Genomic DNA, 26,074 nt, shown 5'->3' with positions numbered 1-26,074 from the left:
GAGTGCACATGTTGACTTCAAAAATGTATGAAAGACTAATCGCAAAGAGTCCTTAAATATAATTTATATATATTTATATCTGGGTTTCAAAGACTCTTTCCTGCACCTTATTTTGCGTGTACATACACAAGTGCACACGCACGCACCACATGCATGACCCAACTGTCCTATAGTCAAAATGTTCCCGATCACAGCCATGTGAAGCAGCAGTGGGAACTATTCCTAGAATTTTGAGTTTGGACAGTGTTGATGTAATACATTAAGAGTAGTTTTATTACTGGAAGAATGAAGGAATCTCAGAAGAATAAAGCTGGGGATGAAGCAGAGACTTGTTCAAAAAGTATGTGGAAAAGTATTTTTTTTTAGGTGGGAGAAATGAAAGTTTGTGCTTGGAGTTACAGTAAATTACAAAGTTCCATTTGTATATGGAGTTTTGGCTGCTTTTAGACTTACTGCTGGTGGAATTAATTGCTATTAAAAACATTTTGTGTTCTTTCTGGGACAGTACTAATTTGAAAATTTTAATAAGGTGAAAATTTTACAAACAGAAAAACCGTAGTCCATATTACTTAGATCTTTAGTAATATTTTGATAAACCTACTAGACTTTTGTGTGACTGCATAATGCACATAATTTTTTTATGTGTGTACACAAAAATTGCATTTATATTTTGTAACACAACTGCATTCGGGAGCAGCTCTAATAGGTCTAACCATCTAATGTTTGTAATTTACAGCATAATCTCATACAAAGAACTTAAATACAAAATTTGAAACAGACTTAACCTAGACTGAAGTGAGTTTTTTTGAGACAGGATTTCACTCTGTTACCCAGGCTGGAGTGCAAACATGATCTTGGGTCCTGGCAACCTCCGCCTCCTAGGCTCAAGCAGTCCTCCCACCTCAGCTTGCCGAGTAGCTGGGTCCACAGATGGGCACCACCACACCTGGCTAATTCTTGTAATTTTGTAGAGACAAGGTTTTGCCATGTTGTACAGGCTGGTTTTGAACTCCTGAGCTCAAGCAATTTGTCTGCCTCAGACTCCCAAAGTGCTGGGATTACAGGCATGAGCCACTGCACCTAGCCCTTAATTACCTAAATATTCATACATTTACTATAGGAATGCTAATGTATATAATTGTGGGGGGGCTGCTCTAGACATTCTTGGGAATATTGTAATATACTCTGTGTGTGTGTCTGTGTACACACATCTGTGTCATACACACACACTGCATTACCTTTATAATATTCAAAAAGCCCGGAATTCTATAACATTTGGCCCCTAGGATTTTGGATAAGGAATTAGGGAATATGGAACTGTAAATCATTGTTTGGGTTATGTATGATTTATTTTACTCCTCCCTTTTTTTTGGATAGCTTACATTGTTTCTAATTTTTTGAAATTCTGGTCTATCCAATGAAAAACCATTAAAAACAACAGTAGAACAATACAATGGGAGATTGTCTTTTCAACAAATAGTGCTGGAATAGCTAGACATCATGCAAAAGAAATATGAACTAGCTAGACATACTTTACACCCTTCAAAAGAATTAACTCAAAATGGATCATAGGCCTAAATTTAAAACACAAAACTATAAAACTGCTAGAAGATAACATTTCTGAATGACCTGGGATTTGGTAGTGACTTTAGATATGACGCCAAAGGTGTGATCTAAAAAAGAAAAAATTCAAAAGCTGGACTTAAGAATTAGAAAGTACTGCTCTCAAAAGATAGTGTCAAGAGAATGCAAAGACAAGCATTAAAACAAGATATCACTACTCATCTATTAATATGGCCAAAATCCAAAACAGTGACAACACCAAATGTTGGTGAGGATGTGGAGCAGCAGTGACTCTCATTTTTGGTGGAAATGCAAAATGGTACAGCCACTGTGGAAAACAATTTGATGGTGTCTTAGAAAACTAAACATTATTTTTACCTAAAATTTGTTTCTTGGTGTTTACTCAAAGTAGTTGAAAACTTACGTCTTTACAAGAGCCTGCACACAGATATTTATAGCAGCTTTATTCATAATGACCAAAACTTGGAAGCAATTGAGATGTCCTTGAGTAGATGAATGGATAAATTAACCTTTCACTGAAATATTCAGTGCTACAAAGAAATGAGCTATGAAGTCAAGAAAAGATGTGGAGGAACAGGCCAGGCACGATGGCACATGCCTACAGTCTCAGCATTTTAGGAGGCCAAGGCGGGTGGATGGGTTGAGCCCAGGAGTTCAAGACATGGCAAACCCCTTATCTACAAATACAAAAAAATTATCCTGACTGTGTGGCAAGTGCCAGTATTCCCACCTACTTGGGAGGTTGTGGTAGGAAGATCTGTTAAGCTTGGGAGGTCAAGGCTGCAGTGAGCCAAGCTAGCACTAGTTCACTGCAGCCTGGGTGACAGAGTGAGACCCTGTCTCAAAAAAAACAAGAAGATGGGCCTGACACGGTGGCTCACACCTGTAATCCCTGCACTTTGGGAGGCTGAGGCAGGCGATCAAAAGGTCAAGAGATCAAGACCATACTGGCCAACATGGTCAAACTCCGTATACTAAAAATACAAAAATTAGCTGGGCGTGGTGGCATGTGCCTGTAGTGCCAGCTACTCGGGAGGCTGAGGCAGGAGAATCGCTTGAACCCATGAGGCAGAGGTCGTGAACAGAGACTTTGTCTCAAAAAAAAAAATGTGGAAATGCTGTAAATGCATATTACTTAGTAAAACAAACCAATCTAAAAAGGTTACATATCGGTGATTGCAGCTGTGGAACACTCTGGAAAAGCCAACACTGTAAAAATGAGACAGTAAAAGGATGGGAGGTTGGGGAGAGAATGGAGGGTTGAATAGGCAGAGCACAGACGATTCTTTTTAGAGCAGTAAAACTGTTTTGCATGGTAGTATAATGGTTAATAAATGCCATTATACATTTTTCCAAACTCACAGTATGTTAACACCAAGAGTGAACCCTGATGTAAACTAGGGACTTCTGGTAATGATGTGTCAGTGTAAGTTTATCAGTTGTAATAAATGAAACCCCGATGGCAGGTGTCGATTATGGGGAAGATTGTCTCTGTGTGGGGAAGGTGGTGTTTATGAGAAATCTGTGTCTTTTCCTAAGTGTTGCTGTGAACCCAAAACTACTCTTTTTCTTGGATGCAGTCTTCTGACAATTGTTACATCCTTTTTTGTGTATATACACAAAGAAAAATTGTGTGCATGCACACTGGAAAGCCTAGAAGGCATACCAAAAGATTATTAAAGATTTCTGTAGGTGGTAGGATTGTAGGTTGTTTTATTTTCTAAGACTAGCCATTTAATAAACATTTCTTATTAAACTTCGTTCACACCCTTAAGTATGTTCTTGAGATCTATTTTTAGGATTATAATTGATAGGCCGAGTGATAAACATGTTTTTGAGATTTCTGATAGGCATCAACAGTTTGCTCTGCTGAGATTGTACCAGTTTGCACTGCTGGTCAATTTTTTTTTTTTTTTAATAGGTATGCTTACTGGGATAAGTTAATGGAAAAGAGAGAAATCGTACTCTTTTCTTGAAAGTATATGTGTGGCTAATCTTTAACATCCGTAAGCAAATATTGAGAGTGTTTGGCTTAAAAGGATAACAGATTTTTTTCATGCTATGTACTGAGTACTTTGTACCCCTTTAGGGACACTACCAAAGGATATGAGAAAATCTGTTAATTGAAGGTATACATGAACAGCCACAAAGGAAAGCAGACAGTTCAGGAATCATATAAAAGATTGTAATGTGTTTATGAAAGAAAGTGATTTATCTTTAAATGTTTTAAACCATTTCTAGCTGAGCTATTATTTATTTGATAACAGGATATAAAGATACTTCTCCACAGAGTGAACTGTCCTGAAATTTCTAATGTTTGCTTTGGTGTGCAGTTCTCGTTGTGAAAATGTTGGTTTAGTTGTTTAGCATAAGTGTCACACATGGCTCATTTGCAATGCAAGCTTACATACTCCCTTCTCTCTTCCACTCTATTGAAAGACCCACTGGCGCCCTTTGCAGAGCTTTCCCAGAAGATGTAGAGTGACATCTTTATTATATTTGTGTTTACACTGTAACACACAATAGCTCAAAAACATATGCCATACCTCATTTTACCCACTCCTAGGCTAAACTCTGAACCACACTAATCTAGAAAGCAAGCTTTTGCTTAAACACCACTTTTTGAAAGTTGCTAGTTCTAAACAATAGCAAGCAGAGGTTTTTTTTCCCTCCTCTGTTCTTAGATGAAAGTACAGTCAATATTAATTTTAAATTTTATAATACCACATAAAAATAGGTTCTGTTTTTCCATTAGGAGCAACATTTTAATTTGATTTTTTTAAATTAGGGATTCATTGATACATTCTGAATTTGATCACAAATTTGGTGTAACTTCAGATGTCTAAAAATGTATGGCCACAGACATCATCATTTATTCTGTAAGTCACATAAAACGCTCATAGGTACAGAGCCTGAGAGTCATAAGTAAGGTCCTAGAGTGCTATGGAGAATACACATAAACTTTAAAACACAACATTTTATTTTACGAATAACAATATACGAATCATACTTTAAACAAGAGCAAATGTTAAAAGCTTTTTTTTTTATTACCTTAGAACTTGGTGCATCTTATCTGATTTGGGAAAGTATCCAGGGATGTTTGTTTTCATATTGACTTGTTCTTTCAGTAAGTTTTCCTTATGGCTAGAGGAATTTTGAGTACTTGTGTTTAGATTGAGTCTTGTCTCATTGTTTTACCAACTGCTCTCCACATACTGCATCCCATATTAATGTTGATCAAGATCTGCCTTGAAAAAAAGTTGGGTAGTATATTTACTGGTGAAAAAAGGTATGGATACTGTTATCCTTTTTCAATTAGTATACTTTTCAGTTAATGGAAACTTAGTAAAAAGTGGCTTAAACAATAAGGGAAATAACAGACTTCATTAAAATTTTGGAAACAGATCTGAGATTGGTTCAGCAGCTTGATTATGTCATCCAAGGACTCTCCATCCTTAGTTTGTTGGCTTCCTGTCCTCATACTTCAGCATTGTGGTTTACAGGGTGACTGCATGAAGCAACTGAGCAAGCCCTACCTATTCACAAAGCAGGAAAGGAGGAAGGAAGAGAAAGATGGTGTTCTTTTGGGGGGAATATCTTTCTCAGAAACTCTCTGGCATACTTCACCTATTACTCAATTGGCCGAACTGTGTTTCGTGCCATCTCAAGAACAGGTATTAGCAGAGAGGAATGAGACATCTGTCAATATGGGGACATTTGCTTCTCAAACAAAATCAGAATTGACATAGCCAGCAAGAAGCAATGGCTCTGGATTGGCATCCAGAAGTGTTAACGTGCTCCTTAATGTGCTAATGACACAGTTCATGGAACGGTGTGCTTACTTCCTAGCTACCTTCATGTTTATGTTAATTCATGAATTACCACTCAGTCTTTTTGGTATATTCCATATATTCAGGGAATTTAGAGGCAAGGACAGTGAGAAATATATGTGATTATTAGGCAATTTTAAAGGAAAAATGAAAAGATAAAGACTCTAAGTAGCATGAATGCAAGCTTTGAAATATGATTAATGTTTTATTCATAGGTGAAAATGGCATTACGGACATCAGGACATCTCTTACTGGGAGTAGTTCGAATCTATCACAGGAAAGCCAAATACCTTCTTGCAGACTGTAATGAAGCATTCATTAAGATAAAGATGGCTTTTCGGCCAGGTATTGTTGAAGCTTTTTTTTTTTTGCTTTGGAGTTTCTCATATTTTTTGTGTTACTGTAGCTAAACACATTTTCTAAATCAACAGGCTTGCAGAGGCAGTGGTTCAAGGGAGGAAATGTACTTTATTTGCATCTCTTTGACCTGTGAAGTAATGGAGTTCACCCCCTTTTTTGTTCTTCCTTTGGAGCTGCCTTTTTAGTACTTTTTTCAGCAGCTTACATAGACTGAGTCATCAGAGGTTGAAATGTTGAAAACTAATTGTTATGTAATGATTTTTATAAAATATAGCTCAGAAAAGATAATTATAGGGTTTTAAACTTTTTTCCTAAATAAATGTTCTTTGTAGCTTTTTTGTTGTTACCACACCACCATCTAAGTAGATAATTACTGCTTATCTAAATTTACATATCTTTCTACAATTTTTAAAAGCATTGATGAAATTTTATTCTAATTAAAATAATGTGTATAGAAGAAATGCCTTAACAGTTTTTACCGAGGATACATTGTAGTACTTCATTTTATGTCAGTTTGTGAACAGTAAAATGTTTGAGATCCAAAATTTTATTTAAAAATAAAATATTTAGAAAAAGACTACAGTACTTAAATTAACATGTGAACAATAAACACATTTTATCTAAATAACATGCTTTTTGTTTGTCTTTCAAAGTAAGGCATATTTATTAGAGACAACTGGAAAAATATAAAGAAAATTAAAATTGTGTAATTCTGCTTTCTCTAAAATAACCAGCTCCTTTTAACATTTAAGGTACTCCTTTGCAGTCATTCTTCCCCCCATAATTACCATGTTTAAGTAATTACATGTTAATAGTTATTTGTTGATAGGTCCATGTAAACATTTATCAGCTTAATGCATAATTAGTGCTTTGACTTTTTCATAAAACAAGGAATACAATTTATGAGCATAGAAAAAGAGAAGTACTTGTGCATTAAGGTATTTTGCATATGTTTTCAACCTTTCTATTAGAATATAAACTTAGGAATTTATACTTACTTATCTCCTCCTTATCCCTAGATAATTTTGTGGGTAGCTAGATATTCAAACTTAGCATTTATTTTCCAGGTGTTGTTGACCTGCCTGAGGAAAATCGGGAAGCAGCATATAATGCCATTACTTTACCTGAAGAATTTCATGACTTTGATCAGCCACTGCCTGACTTAGAGTAAGTGTCGTCTTCTTTAAAAAATTGTTGGCATGGTCCACGAAAAGCAGTAGTATTTGCTTACAAATGCATAGGTTTTTTTGGAATGTTTTACATTAACAGGTAGCTAAAATGCATATACTTTTATGTAGAATAGTATATATATAAATAAGGAACATAAAACCTAGAAAGCTGTTGTTCTGTGAGAAAAATCATGTGGATGTCAGCTTTAACACAGCTAAGATGTGAGAGTTTTGACATGCTTAGGCCAAAGCTTATGTAAACCTATAAACAGTTGTCTAGGTATGCTCTTTATGCAGTGATATCAGGGAATGTAAACTGTTGGTTCAGAGTTGTATATTAAAGTCAGCTGTTGGTTGTCTTCTTGGCCAGGCTGTACTCAGAGTCATAATTCTATTCTGGTTATGCTTTGTTTTTGTTTTAAATAAACATGCAAGATAACTTTTTATGAAGAGCAAGAAAGGGTCATTGTCACGACACACATTTGAGAGGAGAGAGTTACACAGAGACGGCCATTATAGCAGAATACTGTAGTACGCTTCCCTTTTCTCAAGTCCTTACAATCTAGCCATCATGCCATGATGTTGGAACTTGACTGTAGCTTTCCAAGTGACTTAGCATAACTGACAGCCAAGGAACACCATTACAGATTTCTCTGCTTTTTGAAATTATCTGTGACTTCTAATTAGGTAAGTTTATGACCTATTTTGTTATTACATGTGTGTTAATTCTAGGCTCTATCTAGCTTTTTACTTTTTTTCTCTCCTTTTGACATTTTATTTGAAAATTTTTTATTATGGAAATTTTTAAACATAGCTAAAATTTAGAGAAATTAGTAGGATGAACCTTGCATGTCATTCAGCTTTTGTAATTACAAGTGTATTGCCAGTCTTACTATATCTATTTTTCCCCAGTTTACCTCACAGCCCCCACCATATTATTTTAAATTAAATAACAGATAATCTTATTTCATCTGTAAATGCTTTGATATTTGTCTCTTAGAGGTAAGGAATTTTTAAAGCCTCCATAACACATCACACCTTTAAAAAAATTATCAGTAATTCCTTAATATAGGCATAGCTTGGAGATACTGTGGGTTTGGTTCCAGACCGCTGCAGTAAAGCAAGTCACACAAATTTTTTTGGTTTCGCGGTGCCTATAAAAGTTATGTTCACACTGTATTGTGGTCTATTGAGTGTACAATAATAGCATTATGTTTAAAAAAAGCAGTGTGCATATCTTTAAAATACTCTAATGCTAAAATATGCTAATGATCATCTGAGCCTGCAGCAAGTTGGGTGGAGGATTTGCCTCCATGCTGATGGCTACTGACTGGTATGGTTGGTGGTTGCTGAAGTTTGAGGTAACTGCAGCAATTTCTTAAAATAAGACAGCAGTGAAGTTTGCTGCATTAGTTGATTGACTCTTTCATGGGAGATTTCTTTGTAGCATACAATGCTATTCGATAAATGTTTTACCCACTGTAGAACTTCTGTCAGAATTTGAGCCAATCATCTGAAACCCTACCGCTGCTTTGTCAGCCAACTCTATCGAATATTCTAAACACTTTGTTGTTGTTTCAGCATTATTCACAGTATCTTCACTAGGAGTAGATTCCATCTCAAGAAACTACTTTCTTGGCTTATTCATAGGAAGTAAACCCTCATTTGTTAAAGTTTTATTCCAAGATTGCATCAATTAGTCACATCTTCAGGTTCCACTTCTAATTTTAGTTCTCTTGCTTTTTCCACCAAATCTGCAGTTACTGCCTCCACTGAAGTCTTGAACCCCTCAAAGTCATGCATCAGGGTTAAAATTAATTTCTTCTAAACTTTCTGTCTGTACCACTGAAACTTTCTCCATATGAACAATAAGGTAGTTTTGTTTTCTTACTCATGTTCACTAGAGTAGCAGTTTTAATTCCCTTCAAGAACTTTTTCTTTGCATTTACAACTTGGCTGTTTGGTGCAAGAGGCCTAGTTTTAACATGCCTTCTTCACCAAGCTTAATCATTTCTAGTGAGATATGTGTGACTCTTTGTTTTACTTGAACAGACAGTAACCATTGTAGGGCTATTAATTGGCCTGATTTCAATGTAGTTGCATCTCAAGGAACACGGAAGCCCAACAAGAGGGAAAAACATTAGTGGAGGCGGGGGAGGGCAGGAGCAGCCAGTCAATGGAGCAGTTAGAACACAGAACATTTCCTGGCTAAGTTTGACATATTATATGGGCATCCTTTGTGGCACTCCAAAACAATAGCATCAAACATTATTGAACCGGATGTGGTGGCTCACACCCATAATCCCAGTCCTTTGGGAGGCTGAGGTGGGGAATCGTTTCAGGCCAGGACTTTGAGACTAGCCTGCGCAATATAGTAAGGTCCCCGCCCTGCCCCCCATCTCTACTGAGAAATAAGAAAAAACTTAAAAGATACTAATCAAGATCACCATGACAGATACAATAATGAAAATTTTTTAAATAGCATGAGAATCACCAAAATGTAACACAGAGACATGAAGTAAGCTTGTGCTGTTGGAAAATGGCACCAACAAACTTGCTCAATGCAGTGTTACACAAACGTTCAGTTTATTAAAAACTCAGCATCTGTGAAGCTCAGTATAACAAAGTGCAGTAAAACGAGGTATGCCTATATGATATGCAGTCAGCATTTAAATGTCCCCAATTGACATGTACGCTTTTTTTTTTTCCTCTTCAGTTTGAGTTGAAGCTAAATAAAGTCTACAAACCGCATTTGGTTGATATAGCTTATGAGTCTCCTAACAATCTATTACAGTATAGCTTTGCCTCCCTCCAATTCTTTTTCCTTGCCATCTATTTCCTGTATAAGCCTGGTTGGTTGTTTTGAGGTATTTATGTTCTGGATATGGCTGATAGTATTTAGATTGTTGTTTAGCATTATACACTTTTCATTTTTTAAATATTTTTAAACTGTATGAGAGATTATTCTTATTTATTAGAGGAAGAAATTGAGTCTTAGGGAAGTCAAGGAACATCAGAGTTTACACAGCCTGTAATTTGCAGGATCCTGATGAAAACCCATGCCTATCTTGCCTATCATTTCTAGTTTTTTCCTCTATACTTGATTTAGTGGCTTCTGCATATTACATTGTATTTGCTGATGATTGATGCTTTTCAAATTTAAATACAAGTTAATTTCCACATTACTTAACATTTTTGGATTGTATTGGAGTGTATCAACGTATTAAATACTAAGGCTTCTAAAACTTGGTTGGTTATATGTTTTAATTTTTCTTTTAAAGAGAATTGGGATTCTTTTTTCTTATAAATACAGTGAAACTTGGGAATAAAATGTATTTGACTTTCTTTTAAAGTGACATCGATGTGGCCCAGCAGTTCAGCTTGAATCAGAGTAGAGTGGAAGAGATAACCATGAGAGAAGAAGTTGGGAACATCAGTATTTTACAAGAAAATGATTTCGGTAAAAAGAGAAATTACTAGCCATTAGTTTTAATGTTATAATTATATCGTGTTGCTAATAGCAATTTCAAAAGAAAACCGGACTATATTAACATTCACATTGATAGAAAGGCTTAAAATTTCATCTAATGTATTTTCATCAAGAAAAGAATTTGGTTTTCCACCAGTAGATTAAGCATTATTTTCATACTTAGAGTTAATTGTTTACCTACTCCTCTCCCTACATATAATCATAGAACCTATATGTTGATTCTGTGAGGAGTCCCAACATTGAAGTAGTGATCACATTTAAACTAACCATTTTGGAATAGTTTCCCTTTTGTACTTGCTATTCAAAAACACGTATTCAAAACTAGTAGCAACGCATACTCTTTTAAAGAGATAGGGTCTCTTCTGTGTTATCCGTGCCGGAGTGCAGTGGCTATTCACAGGCAGCATTATAGGACACTACAGCTTCAAACTGTTGGATTCAAGTGATCCCCCCACCTCAGCCTCAAGTAGCTGGGACTACAGGTACATGCCGCTGTGCTCAGAACCAGATTCTTTTCTTGATGAAATGCATTATAACAGGAAAGTTTAAGCTGTGAATATTAATGTAACTTAACATAAGTACATATTTAGGGTTTATCTAGGATTACTTAAATCTAGATCTAAGTTTGAATCTGCTGGACGTGTCCCAGTATTGTAGCTGTGTGTAATTGAGTCATTTTTTAAAACTTTGATGCTAAAGATTTAAAGCTTAAACAAGATATTTTAACAATAAGACTTCAGTAAGCAAATGTAATATAATTATAATAAATCATTAGCTGTTTTCTTTTATAACTGGTATTTCTAAGCTTTCTGAACTAATGACAAATCAAAATTTGTTTAGGTGATTTTGGAATGGATGATCGTGAGATAATGAGAGAAGGCAGTGCTTTTGAGGACGATGACATGTTAGTAAGCACTACTGCTTCTAACCTCCTGTTAGAGTCTGAACAGAGCACCAGCAATCTGAATGAGAAAATCAACCATTTAGAATATGAAGACCAATATAAGGATGATAATTTTGGAGAAGGAAATGATGGTGGAATATTAGGTATGTGAGAAAATGATGGTTATTTGAACATAAACATAACTTCTTTATTAAGTTTTAAGGTTTTGGAAGCAGTTGCTAATTCTGAGTCTTGAATAGCTATTAGATATTTATGTATGAATTGTGATCAGTTGGCTTAATAAGACATTCTGTAAAACTAGCCTCTTAAAATGTTATAACAAAACCTAAAGATGCTTATCTCGGAGTGCTAAATTTTACTAGTACTTAAAACTGTTCTATTTGTGTTTGATAGCTATGGTAAGTAAATATTTTTTAAAATAGATAAATGAACTAGAAAATACAAGTCAAGAATGAGAATTGTTTTATATACTAAGTGTTTTATACTTTTTAAACTACCTAGAGGAGAAACAGATAAAAATTGAATATATGTTTAAATTTTATCCCTTTTAACTAAATTTTGTTTTTCCAGTGATTGGCTATTGTGGTTTTGGCATTTCTTTTTCAAATTATAGCTAACTTACATTCTCTTATTTCAGATGACAAACTAATTAGTAATAATGATGGCGGAATCTTTGATGATCCCCCTGCCCTCTCTGAGGCAGGGGTGATGTTGCCAGAGCAGCCTGCACATGACGATATGGATGAGGATGATAATGTATCAAGTAAGCATTTCATGTTCAGTGATTCTAGGGATGATCGTATGGCATCCAAAAAGATACTTATCATAGAAGATGGCAAATTAAAAGTTGTTTTTTTAATGAATTACAAATATCCTTAAGTACAGTGCTTATGATTGATTACTGGTTCTGATTCTCTTATATGTTTAATCTTGTGCCCCTCCCCATTTTTTGGCCAGTTGGGTTCAAGTCTGGTGGGGCTTTCTCATAACTAGAAAAATATGTTTTTCTTAGTAATAGCAGGATTTCTTTCCATTTTATGAAGGGTTTTTCTCCCCCCATTTGTAGGATATATATTATATACCCAAGCTTTTTGTGACTGTATTTGTTTTTATAGTGGGTGGGCCTGATAGTCCTGATTCAGTGGATCCCGTTGAACCAATGCCAACCATGACTGATCAAACAACACTTGTTCCAAATGAGGAAGAAGCATTTGCATTGGAACCTATTGATATAACTGGTGAGCTTATGAACCTTTAGATTTGTACAACATTCAACATAAGGTCTTATTTCTGGTTCTTGCCTGTCTACTCATCTGGTACTGTTGTTTTATATAACTAAGCTGCTTTTATGTCAGTCATCTGTCATAATGTCTTTCTTCTATCCAATTATAATTTGAGTATTTTGTAGAAATGTCTGTGCAAGTTGCCGTGAAATATAAAAGTATAGAAGAAGTTTTCTGATAATGAGTATCTTTGTCTCTTGGGGTTCCCAAAACGTTAGCAGCTCACATGTGTAACCACTAGAAAACATTGCAAAGCATTTTTTCAATAAAGTACAATTCTAAAGGCTGTACAGTTGGGTTACAATCTGGAAAAAACTAAAAATATTCTTAAAAAAACAAACCTGGAAGCTGGCATGGGGGCTCACACCTGTAATCCAGTGCTTTTGGGAGGCCAGGGTAGAAAAATCACTTGAGGCCAGGAGCTTGAGACCAGCCTGGGCAGTAAATATAGTTAGTAAGACCGTCTCTTCAAAAAGAATTTTTTGTTTATATATATACTCTTAGAATTTGCCTTTTTTCACATGTTCTGAAAAAAAAATTTTTTTAAATTTAAAAACTGGAAACATCAAAAATTCTAGAATCAGTAATCTTTTTTTATAGTATTTTTTAAGTAACATTGCAAGACACCATTACTTAATTTGGGAGGGCTGCTTCTGAGTGACAATCTGAGATAATGTAATGGGGATATAACAGTTTAAACAATTTTTAGATGGTTTATGAGGACAGTAGGGTAGAATACTTTAAATTAATTACAGTGTAATTTAAGACATACATACTTATTACCTTTAAGTAGAACAAGATTACCCTTTTGTGTTTCCCATTGATTAGGGAAATGGACAATTAAGTAAAATATATACTGTATTAGATAGTGAGATTAGAGAGAGACTGTCACTGTATAACGTCCTTTTGTATTTTATAAGTGTTGAACCAAAAACCTTTGGGGTATGTTTGACGGGGTACAATCTTAAGGATTTTATTTAACCCCATGAGCTTTTCTGCATTTTAAAAAAGTGAGACAGTACAGCCTCCTTGCAAGTTTTAAGGATTGGAAATGACTATTTTAAAATGTCTAGGATGGAGTTGCAGGTCTGTCTGACCAGGCTTGGACTTCTTTCACTCTGTCAAGCAGCTTCTGTAACTGCCATATATGAATTATCACTTTTCCAATAAAAATAATAGTATTTGTAGTCATTAAAGAAAACTCAATTTGTGGCAGATACTATACCAAATATTTTACAACCCCTGTAAGTGATAGGCCCTGTTTCAAATGAGAAAATGAGCCAAACTCTGAATAGAGTGCTCATTGTTTATAGTATAAAACTACATAGGTAAAAATATATTGGCCCTTTCATCATTTTACTTATTTTGTGCTAAAAGTCTATACATAACTCATTCAGCAAATTTTTGTTGAATACCTATTGTGTGCCTCTATTCTATTGTGTGCGTCTATTCTAAAGGGTGAATGGAAACCATCAGTTAAAGCATCCTACCCTCATGAAGTTTACCTTTTCTGCTAGAGTCTGTGTGTAGAAAAGCAGGGGGATATAGTCAGTCTAGATCTTGTAGCTGGCCTCTTAGGAAAATGATCTTATTTTCTATTATCCCAGTTAAAGAAACAAAAGCCAAGAGGAAGAGGAAGCTCATTGTTGACAGTGTCAAAGAGTTGGACAGCAAGACAATTAGAGCCCAACTTAGTGATTACTCTGATATTGTCACTACTTTGGATCTGGCACCACCCACCAAGAAATTAATGATGTGGAAAGAGACAGGAGGAGTAGAAAAACTGTTTTCTTTACCTGCTCAGCCTTTGTGGAATAACAGACTACTGAAGGTAATATAGTTTGCGGAATTTTTACTTAATATACATTTTGAGCATCAAAAAAAAAAACTTCTAAAACCTTTGTTTGCATCATTTTTGATGAAGTGTTTTGCAACTGTATGGCAAGTTTCCTTTTTTCTCCCTTAAATCACAGTGTACTAGCCATAACTTCATCTGAAATATATGGATAAGTGACACCTGCATTTCTAAAAGATGTAAAATGAATTTTCCTTACATTAAAAAGCCACTGACATTTTTAATAGTACTTTTCTCTGTAATAAACTATAAGGTATATTGCCTTAGTGTGCTTTACATCTGAATTCTTTAACTGTTTTCTGAATAAAACATGAGTGGTTCTGGTTTTTCAACAGTAAAGAATTCTGGCTTCAAGAGATTTTTTTTTCCCCCATTTATAGGCTCTTTTCTGCCCACATCCCACAGTATTCCAAAATAAGACTCACAGGTGTCTGGTGAATTAAACAGTGCTGTTAGGCTATTATTGTGTCTCAGGTTGAGATATGCACAGAACTCATTGATTTTACTGTGTATTTAGAATATAGTAATACATTCTAAATCTAAAGTATTTCAGAGCAACAAAGTTGTGCTTTTTATTATAAGCACTGTCATATAATTATTTTTAAGAAGGTCCTTAAAACTATTTATTTGACTCAGTAATTAGTAGAAATTTTTCCTAAGGAAGAAATTTAAGGTATATAAAAGCTATCTCTATGAAAACATTGATTACATTGTTGCTTACAGTTTAAAAAGAGAGAAATAATTTAAAAAGTATAGGAATGGCTCAAAATGGAATATTATGTAGCCATTAAAAATAGGTTAAATGAGGCCACAAGTGGAGGTTCACGCCTGTAATCCCAGCACTTTGGGAGGCTGAGGCTAATGGATCACTTGAGGTCAGGAGTTTAAGACCAGCCTGGCCCAACATGGTGAAATCCTGTCTCTACTAAAAATACAAAAGTTAGCCAGGTGTGGTGGTACATACCTGTAAGCCAGCTACTCAAACAGCTGAGACACAATTACTTGAACCTGGGCGGCAGAGGTTGCAGTGAGCTGAGATTCTGCCACTGCACTCCAGTCTGGGCAACAAAGTGAGACACTGTCTTAAAAAAGAAAAAAAAATAGTTTAAATGATAGCTAATGAGGTTACTATATAATAAGTGGAAAAAAAACACAATTTAAAGCTATTTGCTATGAGACCAGTTAGAATGAGTTTTAGTTTATGAATAGGAAAATAAACTGCAGGCAGATAAATAGAAAACCCCTTAAGGTTGTGAAATAATGGATAAATTTTGTTTATCTAAAATGTCTGCAGTTACAATTTGAAAACTAAACTCATTTAAATTCATTTTCAGATGGAATGATGTGTGAATATGATTATGTAAAAGCCATGATAAATTATACATTTATTGTATTTATTAGAACATACATTTGGAAGATGGAAATCAGTGGTGACTTTTCGGTTAGATTTATTTTATAATTAAATTTTTCCTTTTTTTTTCTTATAGCTCTTTACACGCTGTCTTACACCGCTTGTACCAGAAGACCTTAGAAAAAGGAGGAAAGGAGGAGAGGCAGATAATTTGGATGAATTCCTCAAAGAATTTGAAAATCCAGAGGTTCCTAGAGAGGACCAGCAACAGCAGCATCAGCAGCGTGAAGTTATTGGTTTGTTCTATTGGAATAGTTCTCTGATGAAGTTCACATGAGTATTTGGCATATTTGGCTTAAAATTTACCTTTATACAATCAGAGTAAAAGAAATAAGGAATGAAAGATATACTGAAATGTTTGGGCAGGGAATTGCATTGGATCTGATTGCCTTATTTAAGTATGAAGTTTCCTGTCTTCCCAGAGGTTTAAGGTTCAGAACTGGCAGGGTAGATAGTCTGCTAAAGAATTGTCCTGGGCGGGCGCAGTGGCTCAAGCCTGTAATCCCGGCACTTTGGGAGGCCGAGGCGGGTGGATCACGAGGTCAAGAGATCGAGACCATCCTGGTCAACATGGTGAAACTCCGTCTCTACTAAAAATACAAAAAATGAGCTGGGCATGGTGGTGCGTGCCTGTAATCCCAGCTACTCAGGAGGCTGAGACAGGAGAATTGCCTGAACCCAGGAGGCGGAGGTTGCGGTGAGCCGAGATCGCGCCATTGCACTCCAACCTGGGTAACATGAGTGAAACTCCGTCTCAAAAAAAAAAAAAAAAAAAAAGAATTGTCCTACATTGTACTGTGGGTAGAACTTGTCCTTTTAAGGCCCCCTCCCCCTTTTATGTATATTGCTAAAACTTGAGTGATCTTTATGGAGCTAAACTTTTATTTATTCTTCTTCATTAGAGAAAGCACTACATATGTCTTAGTGTACTGCTTTAAAAAAATAAATGGTTCTATAATGCTGTTCAAACTGTATGACCTACATTTTCTCTTCATATGACCAATTGCAGATGAGCCTATTATGGAAGAGCCAAGCCGCCTCCAGGAGTCAGTGATGGAGGCCAGCAGAACAAACCTAGATGAGTCAGCTATGCCTCCACCGCCACCTCAGGGAGTTAAGCGAAAAGCTGGACAAATTGACCCAGAGCCAGTGATGCCTGTAAGTAAGCAAATCTATACATTAAGTCATTTGAAGATATTCATACAGTCAGTAGCAAGTGGTATTTAGAGAGCCCTTTTAAAGTATCTTGGTTTTGGCAGAAAATGGTAAGGAATGAGTCCAGAGGAACAAGAGAAACTGGATATACAGACAGTCTGCTTCAAGTAGGAGAAGATGTTCTGGGAGTCTGCAGTCTTTCTGACTTTTTGAATCGTGTTGCTTTAGAGTGGTCCAAAGTGAGCATCCTTGACTCTGAAGTTCGTTCTGATTTATTCTTTGGCAGACATTCCTGCATACCTTCAGTACTAGACAGTTTTAGATCCACTTACTAAGTAATCAGAATAGACTTGTCAAATACCTGAGAAAATGTAAAGCGGTATCTGTCTACTTCATTCACACTTTGACTGCTATTAAATTCGGCTAGGATAGGAAAGCTAAGCAAGTATAAAGGAAGTAGTAGGGTTTGCTTTAGGGTTTTCCAATCTTAAGTCTATAGGATAAATGAATTTGAGCAAAGGGAGGCTTTTTGACCACCTTAGGCTTCTTGTTCAGCCTCCATCAAGAATACTCTGCCAATTTTAAGAACTAGTGTTTGTGCCCTCTGGTGGTAGGGAGTTGTCAGTAAGAGCATTTTTCTGTATAAGCTCAGGAATGGGAACACAGTAATGAGTAGTGACTCTCATACTGTCTTTCTGGTAATTCTTTGGTTTCTTAAAGACTTTGGTTTTAATGGTCTTAATTCTTTATGTTAAACCTGAGAGAAAATAAATACAGGAAGTGGACCCAGAAAAACAATTTTCTCACTTCTACTATTTGCTGCCATCAGACATTCAAGACTCTCAGAGTGAAAGCTTATGATTTTTAAGTAACCATATGATAACCTTACAGAAGCTTTAGTGGTAAAAAGTGTTTTTGACTCCTAAAAAGTAATTATAAAAATGAAACATGGTTTAAGATAATGATGAAATTTTTTTCCTAAGCTACTTTAGTTTTATAAAAAATCAAAAAGAAGATATATACTGTAATAAATTTTTGCTTGTGGGGAAGTATGAAGATACAACCTCAGTATTTGTTTTCGGCTAGAAAACTTCAGCCACTGTGTATTTGTGTAGTTAAAATGAGCTACCTTTAAAACATACATCTTAAATTGTCTTATTTGTATTGCTTTAAGCCTCAGCAGGTAGAGCAGATGGAAATACCACCTGTGGAGCTTCCCCCAGAAGAACCTCCAAATATCTGTCAGCTAATACCAGAGTTAGAACTTCTGCCAGAAAAAGAGAAGGAGAAAGAGAAGGAAAAAGAAGATGATGAAGAGGAAGAGGTAAACTGGTTAATAATTTCCATTCCAGATTTAGGAAAAACATCCAACTTTCTTTTATTTTTCATATTGGAGCTAACTTAATTGATGTTGAGCATCAGAGTTACTAGAAAAAATTTTGAATACAAGCAAAATTTTACCAAAATGCCTAGTGGCATAGATCATTAGGAACATGAAATTTTATACTTTGCTGTAACTCATTGGCTCCCTTGTGGGCTTTTGAAAGACTGGAATTGCCCTTACACTGATTCTTTGTCTGACTTCTAAATTGCTTGTAGCTGCTTTTACTATCTTGTGGTCAGTGGTCGATTCTTACTGCTATTATCATCTGCATCTGATATAACCTCTTCTGTATCTGTGGTGGCCTGAAAATCAGATAACCATATATTTTCCACTTGTCTGGGATTCGTTTCTGTTTTTCTTTTACTTAAACCAGGGTAAAGCATGACTTCGCTAAAACACTTAGATTGAGTGAAGACTTGAATGACTTTCACTTTTTACAAAGTAAGAGATGCTTTAGGAAATAATTTCTTTTTCCTGGGGCATGTTTAAAGGGTTCAAGGTCTTTCTTGTTCTTTCTTCTTGTTTCTTCTTCCTTATTTCTGGATCATCGAGGTTATTGTTTAAGACTTAGAATTTATTCTTGTTTGATGTTCTGTCAGATATGTTACTTAAACCTTTAAATTTAAAATAAGATGTCCTTTAGGTAGCATTGAAGGGGTTTAAATTTCTTGCAAGACTAAAAAAGGTTATGGATTGGATAAATTTTCATTAGCATCTGTTCTTAATTCTAATAATACCTAGCACTTATCTTTAATATGAATACCTTATTTAAAGCCAAAATTAGCTTTAGAGCTACGCTAACCTATGAATTAGGTGTGCCATTACCCCAGACTTAGTTGTGAATGAATATTAAAGTTGTTGTGGTTTCTGTTATGTCGGGTATATAGTTTCAGCATACATAGCCTAGGAACATCACAACTGTTGCCTTGCACTCACCTTGGACTTTAAGAAGGCATTTAGGCAGCATGTGGCCGAGAACTAGGTTGCTCAAGTAAGATGTAAGGATTATAGCCCATTCATTTTCAAACACCATATAGACCAATAATAAATCCTCATCTTAGCTAGTCTGCAGGCTCTTTGGTATTGCTCCACAATGAGATTAGGAATCTGCCAGAACATAAGTCATCTAGAAAATCATGTTGCAATATTTATGTACTATTTTAAGTTGAAATAAACAGTATATTTAGTGGTACAGTTGATTATATGCTTAAGTTCTTTAACAGGGGCCAGTAACCAAAAGCTCTGTGATCAGTAGCAGTCCACAGACCCTGCACAGTGTGTGTAGGTAGCATCCTTATAGAGCAATATAGAAGTATACTTTCAGCCAAATGTTTGCTTGCATATACACAGAGGACTTTCCTTTGTAATTTAAGGAAGACAAACTCTGGAGTTTATACTCTAGATGCTAAGTGATTTCTCAGCAGCATTAAGTACATTTCTTATTAGTCCAAAATATACAATCTCAAGGTAATTTAGAGCTTTTAGGAGATGTAAAAATACCTCATTTTGCATTGGACTTCTTTTATCAGCTTTTTGGGGGTCATTTTCATTCAGGATGAAGATGCTTCAGGGGGTGATCAAGATCAGGAAGAAAGGAGATGGAACAAAAGGACTCAGCAGATGCTTCATGGTCTTCAGGTATTTCTTCTGTTGTCTTAGAGACAAATGCTCCATCAAAGACTTTTGGCATTATTCCCTGAAAAAAAAAAGAGTTACGTGCTGGAAAAAAAAAGCATACCTTTGTGAAACTTTTTCTAAAACTGCATTATTTTTAAATGTTTAAATTAAATACATAAGCTGTTAGGCCAAGGGTAAGCCTGAAAAGCATGCAGGGGAATGCTTGTGGTTGTCCTGAAAAGCAGAACCATGGAGACATATTACAGAACGCCTGTGTGTCCCTGCACCTTCTTGTTTTTTGTTGAGTAAATTTAATTTGCTGAATCATTAAATTTATTGAATCATTGGGTAGCATCAGCTGTCAGTCACTTTTCCTTGGACCAATGTCATAGACACAGACAATCTTGAATATCTATGAAATGCCAAGCAAATTGCTCAAGGTTTCCTAAAATAGGATAGCTGACATTAAAAAAATTTTTTTTTACTTTAAAAACTATAAGTGCTACATTTTAATGTCATATTACATTAGCTGTCCAAAGAAATTGGTTATTTTAATAATACCTGTCAAAACACTTAGACTTTCTTCTTTGGATTTTAGATGTACCATAATGTACCTTGGCCCTTTACCCTATTGATTAACATGAGAATCACATACTGTTTTTAAAAGTCCAGTCTTTGTCCTGAGGAGAATATACAGTTTGTTTTTTTCCAGTAACCAAAATTGGCATTTGTGTTAGTCTGTTTTGTGTTGCTCTAAAGGAATACCTGAGTCTGGGTAATTTATAAAGAAGAGTTTTTTGGCTTACAGTTCTGCAGACTATACAAGAAATAAAGCACCATCATCTGCTTCTGGTGAGGCCTCAGAAAGCTTACAGTCATGGTGGAAGGCAAAGGGGGAGCAGGTGTGTCACATGGCAAGAGAGATGCTAGGCTCTTAAACAACCAGCTCTCATGTTAACTAATGAGCAGGTTGTTTTTCAGGTTGTCCTGAAAAGCAGAACCATGGAGACATATTACAGAACGCCTGTGTGTCCCTGCACCTTCTTGTTTTTTGTTGAGTAAATTTAATTTGCTGAATCATTAAATTTATTGACTCATTGTGTAGCATCATAAGGGATCCACCCCCACCCCCTGACACAAACACCTCTCACTAAGCTCCATCTCTGACACTGGGGAATCACATTTCAGCATGAGATTTGGTGGGGACAAATACTTGACTATATCAGCATCCTCACTGAATTACTACTTTTATTATACAGGTTACTTTAAGTCATCCTCTTTTTTTTTTTTTTTTTTTTTTGTTTTATTTCAGCGTGCTCTTGCTAAAACTGGAGCTGAATCTATCAGTTTGCTTGAGTTATGTCGAAGTACGAACAGAAAACAAGCTGCCGCAAAGTTCTACAGCTTCTTGGTTCTTAAAAAGCAGCAAGCTATTGAGCTGACACAGGAAGAACCATACAGTGATATCATCGCAACACCTGGACCAAGGTTCCATATTATATGAGGAGCTAGAAGCATTACAGCTAGTGTTCGTTTCACTAGTGCTTACAAATTGCCCCCATGTGTAGGGGACACAGAATCCTTTGAGAAAACTTAGATTTTTGTCTGTACAAAGTCTTTGCCTTTTTCTTTCTTCATTTTTTTCCAGTATATTAAATTTGTCAATTTCATCTTTGAGGGAAACTAATTAGATGGGTTGTGTTTGTGTTCTGATGGAGAAGACAGCACCCCAGGGACTCAGAAGATGATTTTAACAGTTCAGAACAGATGTGTGCAATATTGGTGCATGTAATAATGTTGAATGGCAGTCAAAAGTCATGATTTTTATCTTCTTCTTCATTACTGCATAGAAAAGGAAACCCTGTCTGGGAAAATGCCTGACAGTTTAATTTAAAACTATAGTATGAGTCTTTGACAAGGAAAAAAAAGCCTTTCCGTCAGTAACACTGGCAGTCTTCCTGTTAACCATTTTCCTTAGGGATGGTATGGGAAACAACTAAGGTCACCCTCTTGAGATTCGTTTTTAAGTGTAATTCCATAATGAACAGAGGTGTTACGTGAAATTGTGTTGTGACTGATAACCTTCAGCTACAAAAAGATAGAGGACTGACTTGGTTTGAAGTGTTCTATTTTGTAAATCATTCCATTTGAGTCTTTCTGATGAACTTGGCTATCCTGAAATCTGTTACTTTAGTGAGGCTCCAAAGTGAGCACAAATAGGCCTAATTAGAGTAGAGTGACTATGAAAAAAACATAGCTTTCTAGGAGCTATAAATCAGAATTTTTTAAAAAGATGTTTTGGATATATTTGAGTATTCAGATCATGAAAATAGAAATTGCCCTGCCTATTACAAGGACATACTGATGGGAAATTATACACCTGGTCAGCTTAACCTTTAAGCAGACGATGCTGTACAAACTAATGGCTTCTCTGATATTTATTAAAAGTTTTAGTACTTACCTCCTTTTCCAGTGCTGCACACTCCTGTGTTTGGAACTTTAATAGCTTCGTAACGAATCCTATGTCTAGTTTCCTATAATTTAATTGAAAAAAAAAATCCAAATAAAGGTTTTATTATTAACAGACCAGAGAGCATCAGAAATCATGTGACTATTATTACCAGAATATGTCTTAACTTTTTAGGGCAAGATTAACACTGAAAGTTCTAGCCTAAGTGTTGAAACTTTTGTGGGAAAAAAGTCACTTTTGAAAATCAGACTTCAGTGTATACCCAATAATTTTAAATTATGTGAAATGTTTTAAATTTGTGAACTCGTAATTACTGTTTTAATGATTCAGTTTCTTGAGAGTGATAATTGTATAAAATTGCAATTGCAGCTTTATTTTCAATATGATGTGCCTGTAAACCAAGGAGTTTTCCCCGTTTGTAAAAAGACATTGTAGATAATTGAATGTTTGATTTTAGAAAGGTCGTTAGTTCTTGTTACACATTTTGTTAGTCTGGTTTTTGTTGCTTATCAGGTTTAATATTGTTCTTGAAAATAGTTGATGCTATGTTATGTATAACTTTTCTAATAAAAGTTGTGTTATAAGCTGTACTTTTTTGAGTATTTGTTATTTAATTGGTGGAAGTCCCCAAGGGAAAAGTTGGCTGAAAAATTTAATATAGCCAAACACCTCATTTGTTTGCCTTATCTAGAAGAGTTACCCATATAAACCACGTGAATTTTTCAAAAGAGGTCTTAGACTGAAAAATGGAAGACTAGAATAGCTTGTCTCCAACTTTTTGTTAACAGAACTATGTGATCTGCAATTTTCATAAATGTAATAATTATGTGTGAAGTATTAAGATTAAAAATGAAACCAACAAATGGCTGGTATGGAGGAAGCTTTGGGACATGAATATGTTTCTGTAACTGCTAAGTACATACAAACTATGACATCCTTATGGATGTACATCGTCAGTGCTCCAAGCAAGCTAGGTGGGTAGCCAGGTGCTGGAAATGTCCTTGGTTGATCTGAGATGCCTAACTGAAAACCAGGACATTCAGTAACCTGACATGTACCCACTTTTACATTCTAGCCTAGGATTAGTCCTGTTGCCCACCCCTCCCAGCCCCCACTAAACTTTAAAGCATTGAGATTTTATGGTTTAAACCCTGATTTGAGTGTAAATTTGTTACTGTTTTTAGTAGAAAAAAAAAATCAGGTTTTATTAAGCACCAATTATCCTAAAACCCAAAGCAGCTTTAATTGGGGGCTCACTGCCATAGATGCTTATAGTGAGGAATTATCATTAATGTGAAAGTGATGAGAGCCTAGAATACAGTATATGCCACAGTACCTGGGAGAAGTTCACAAAGAAAAGATTCTCAGATGATAAATAGCATTTGCTGAAATTTAAAAGATGGCTCTGCATAGTAAAGTGAAATGGTGGTGGTTAGCCAGAGCAGAACCATGAGTGTTTGACTTGGAATTCAAAGGCCTAGCTATAGACTGACAGTAGAATCCACTCTCATGACTGTCCTGAAACTTGGAGTTTCCAGAGTGGTGCAGTAGAAAGAGCAATGGGCCAGAGCCCTGGGCCCCTAACTGTAATCTTGACTATAGAGCCTAAAACTCCAGAAGATTCATTCTGTATCCAGGTCTACATCTTAAATAAAATGGAAGTCATGTCCCATCGGTTTCCATTTCCAAGAATTGTGAAAACCCTATGAGCTAATTAAAAGCAGTTTGAAAAGCAACTAACATTTGTATGATGAAGATAATGGCTTTAATTCAGGCCACTTAGGTGCATGCACTTGGGCAAGGGTTTAAACCTTTCTAATCCTAGAGTACCATACGTGAGGTGGACACCTCTACTTGGAGGAACTACATGCCCTTTAACTTGATTTCTTCAAAACAGTTAATTCTACTTTACTACTTTAGACCTCCCTAATGCTTCGTCTTGGTGAGTGGCTCCTTCACCTTCCATGTCCCCTTGACCTGGTGATTCAGTGTTCCTACATTTCAAATAACCATTCCTCTGCTCAGACTATTGAAGACTTGCAGAGATTACTTCAACAGCTCCAGTTACTCAAAAGATAAGACTTTCCTCTAAACACACTAGAGTCAACTGGCAAGTCAGCAGAGGAACATTTAAACAGGGAGGACAGGAAGATTTTTATTTCAAGACCAAGTACCCAGGAGCTATCTGCCCTGCTTTCCATACTCCCCCTGCTGATCTCCCAGCTATGCTCCAGGTCATGCGTCCAAACATCTAGGCAGCCAGGCAGGTAATGGAAATGAGTGAAGCGGCCAGGTGACCAGACCAGCAGTGGAGGGTGAGGAAGAACAGTGCTGAACTGGATGAAACATGGCAGGGGTCCCCTTTCAGCTGAGCGCAGCATCTGCTAAAATGTCACCAACTGCTGGTTCAGAAAAGGAGACAGAGCATTGCCTCATTTGGGGATTTAACAGGAAAGGCCAGAGATCCTGATTTTAAACGTGATATATGATTCAAAACTGTTTCAATACTATGCAGGCCACACACACCTTGGCAGAGAGATCCAGCTCAGAAACCTCAGGCTGGCCGCTTCTGTTAAGCTTTGAGGACTACAAGGAAAGCAAGTTGTGCCACTTCAAGAAGCAAGACTTTCTGTGCTCTTTCCTGTCACTGCTTCAAAGACCACAGACTAGCTACTTCCTCTTAAAGAATGTGGTCCGATTTTTTCAAGACCCTATTTGATGTTCCAGGCCCACAGGGAACATCCTCACCTGACTTTATTTATGCTTCAGGTGTGCCCTTTTAACTTTGTATGACAGCTGTTTTATCACATTCCCAACCTAATGGAAATGTCTTCGGAAAAGCAGGACTTGAAAAATGTAAATCTAAAGACAAAAGTCTCATTTCCTCAAAATCCTCCAAAGCCAAACAATGCAGGGATTCTCAGATGTTAGTTAGCTCAAGAGTCAGGTGGAAGATTGTATATCTGTAGGTTTTTAGCCAGGGAATCTGCAGACAATTCCCAGGTCGTTTTCAGATACTGGAATTCAGCCTTATCCTCTGAGCTGTCATTTCAAATGCCTGGCCAGCATCTGGACCTGCGGCTGGTGGGCGGAAGTGCCCTCCGTGATCAGCTGTTACTTATGCTCTAGGACTAATTAGCTCTCAATTGGCCAACAGCTGTTCAGTGGGAAATTCTCATACAGTTCAATGTACCCGTTTGCTCTCCAATTTGAGCTAACTGGCACATTGTTATTTCCAGAAGGCATCTGGCCAAAGGGGCTCTCAGGTCCTGTTCTAATTACCCCAGCTGTGATAGTCTCCTATGTACTATGAAAATGAGTCAGGGCACCAATGAGTGGCCAGTAATCAACAATGATCATCAAAACAGCAACACAGCTTCTGTAATTTACTGAGTGAGTTTGGTCCAGTGGTTGAGAACATTGGTTGGAATCCAAGAGAGGTGAGTTCAGGATTAGGTCTGCCTCTAATTAGAAACTGCGGTGACTGTCTTAACTTCCTTAACTCTTGGTTCTCTCCTGAGGAAGCTCGTAAGGCTTCTGTGAGGATTAAATAACGTAATGC

The 26,074-nt window shown here is 36.2% G+C and overlaps 1 protein-coding gene across 4 annotated transcripts in view; it reads left to right on the top strand.

Annotated features, from left to right (window-relative positions):
- The window catches only part of RAD21 (RAD21 cohesin complex component), a 31,572-nt gene extending 8,470 nt beyond the window's left edge, over positions 1 to 23,102 (top strand). For 3 of the 4 annotated variants that reach the window (XM_032252398.1, XM_032252415.1, XM_032252406.1), the window contains exons 3-14: positions 5,630 to 5,759; positions 6,842 to 6,941; positions 10,297 to 10,403; positions 11,274 to 11,480; positions 11,975 to 12,100; positions 12,453 to 12,575; positions 14,228 to 14,451; positions 15,963 to 16,122; positions 16,896 to 17,044; positions 18,216 to 18,365; positions 19,980 to 20,063; positions 21,355 to 21,652. In XM_032252398.1, the coding sequence (XP_032108289.1) occupies positions 5,630 to 5,759; positions 6,842 to 6,941; positions 10,297 to 10,403; positions 11,274 to 11,480; positions 11,975 to 12,100; positions 12,453 to 12,575; positions 14,228 to 14,451; positions 15,963 to 16,122; positions 16,896 to 17,044; positions 18,216 to 18,365; positions 19,980 to 20,063; positions 21,355 to 21,546 (1,752 nt within the window). In that variant the 3' untranslated portion in view covers positions 21,547 to 21,652. Of the gene's footprint in view, positions 1 to 5,629; positions 5,760 to 6,841; positions 6,942 to 10,296; positions 10,404 to 11,273; positions 11,481 to 11,974; positions 12,101 to 12,452; positions 12,576 to 14,227; positions 14,452 to 15,962; positions 16,123 to 16,895; positions 17,045 to 18,215; positions 18,366 to 19,979; positions 20,064 to 21,354 lie in introns of all 4 variants that reach the window. The other variant, XM_032252390.1, reaches the window with a different exon arrangement.
- Positions 23,103 to 26,074: the final 2,972 nt, after the last annotated feature.

This window comes from Sapajus apella, unplaced genomic scaffold, assembly GCF_009761245.1.
Source record: "Sapajus apella isolate SASKATOON/1434 unplaced genomic scaffold, GSC_monkey_1.0 scaffold3, whole genome shotgun sequence".
NCBI classification, from domain to species: domain Eukaryota; kingdom Metazoa; phylum Chordata; class Mammalia; order Primates; family Cebidae; genus Sapajus; species Sapajus apella.
The sequence above is the reverse complement of the archived record's forward strand: the minus strand, read 5'-3'. Positions and strand labels throughout refer to the sequence as shown.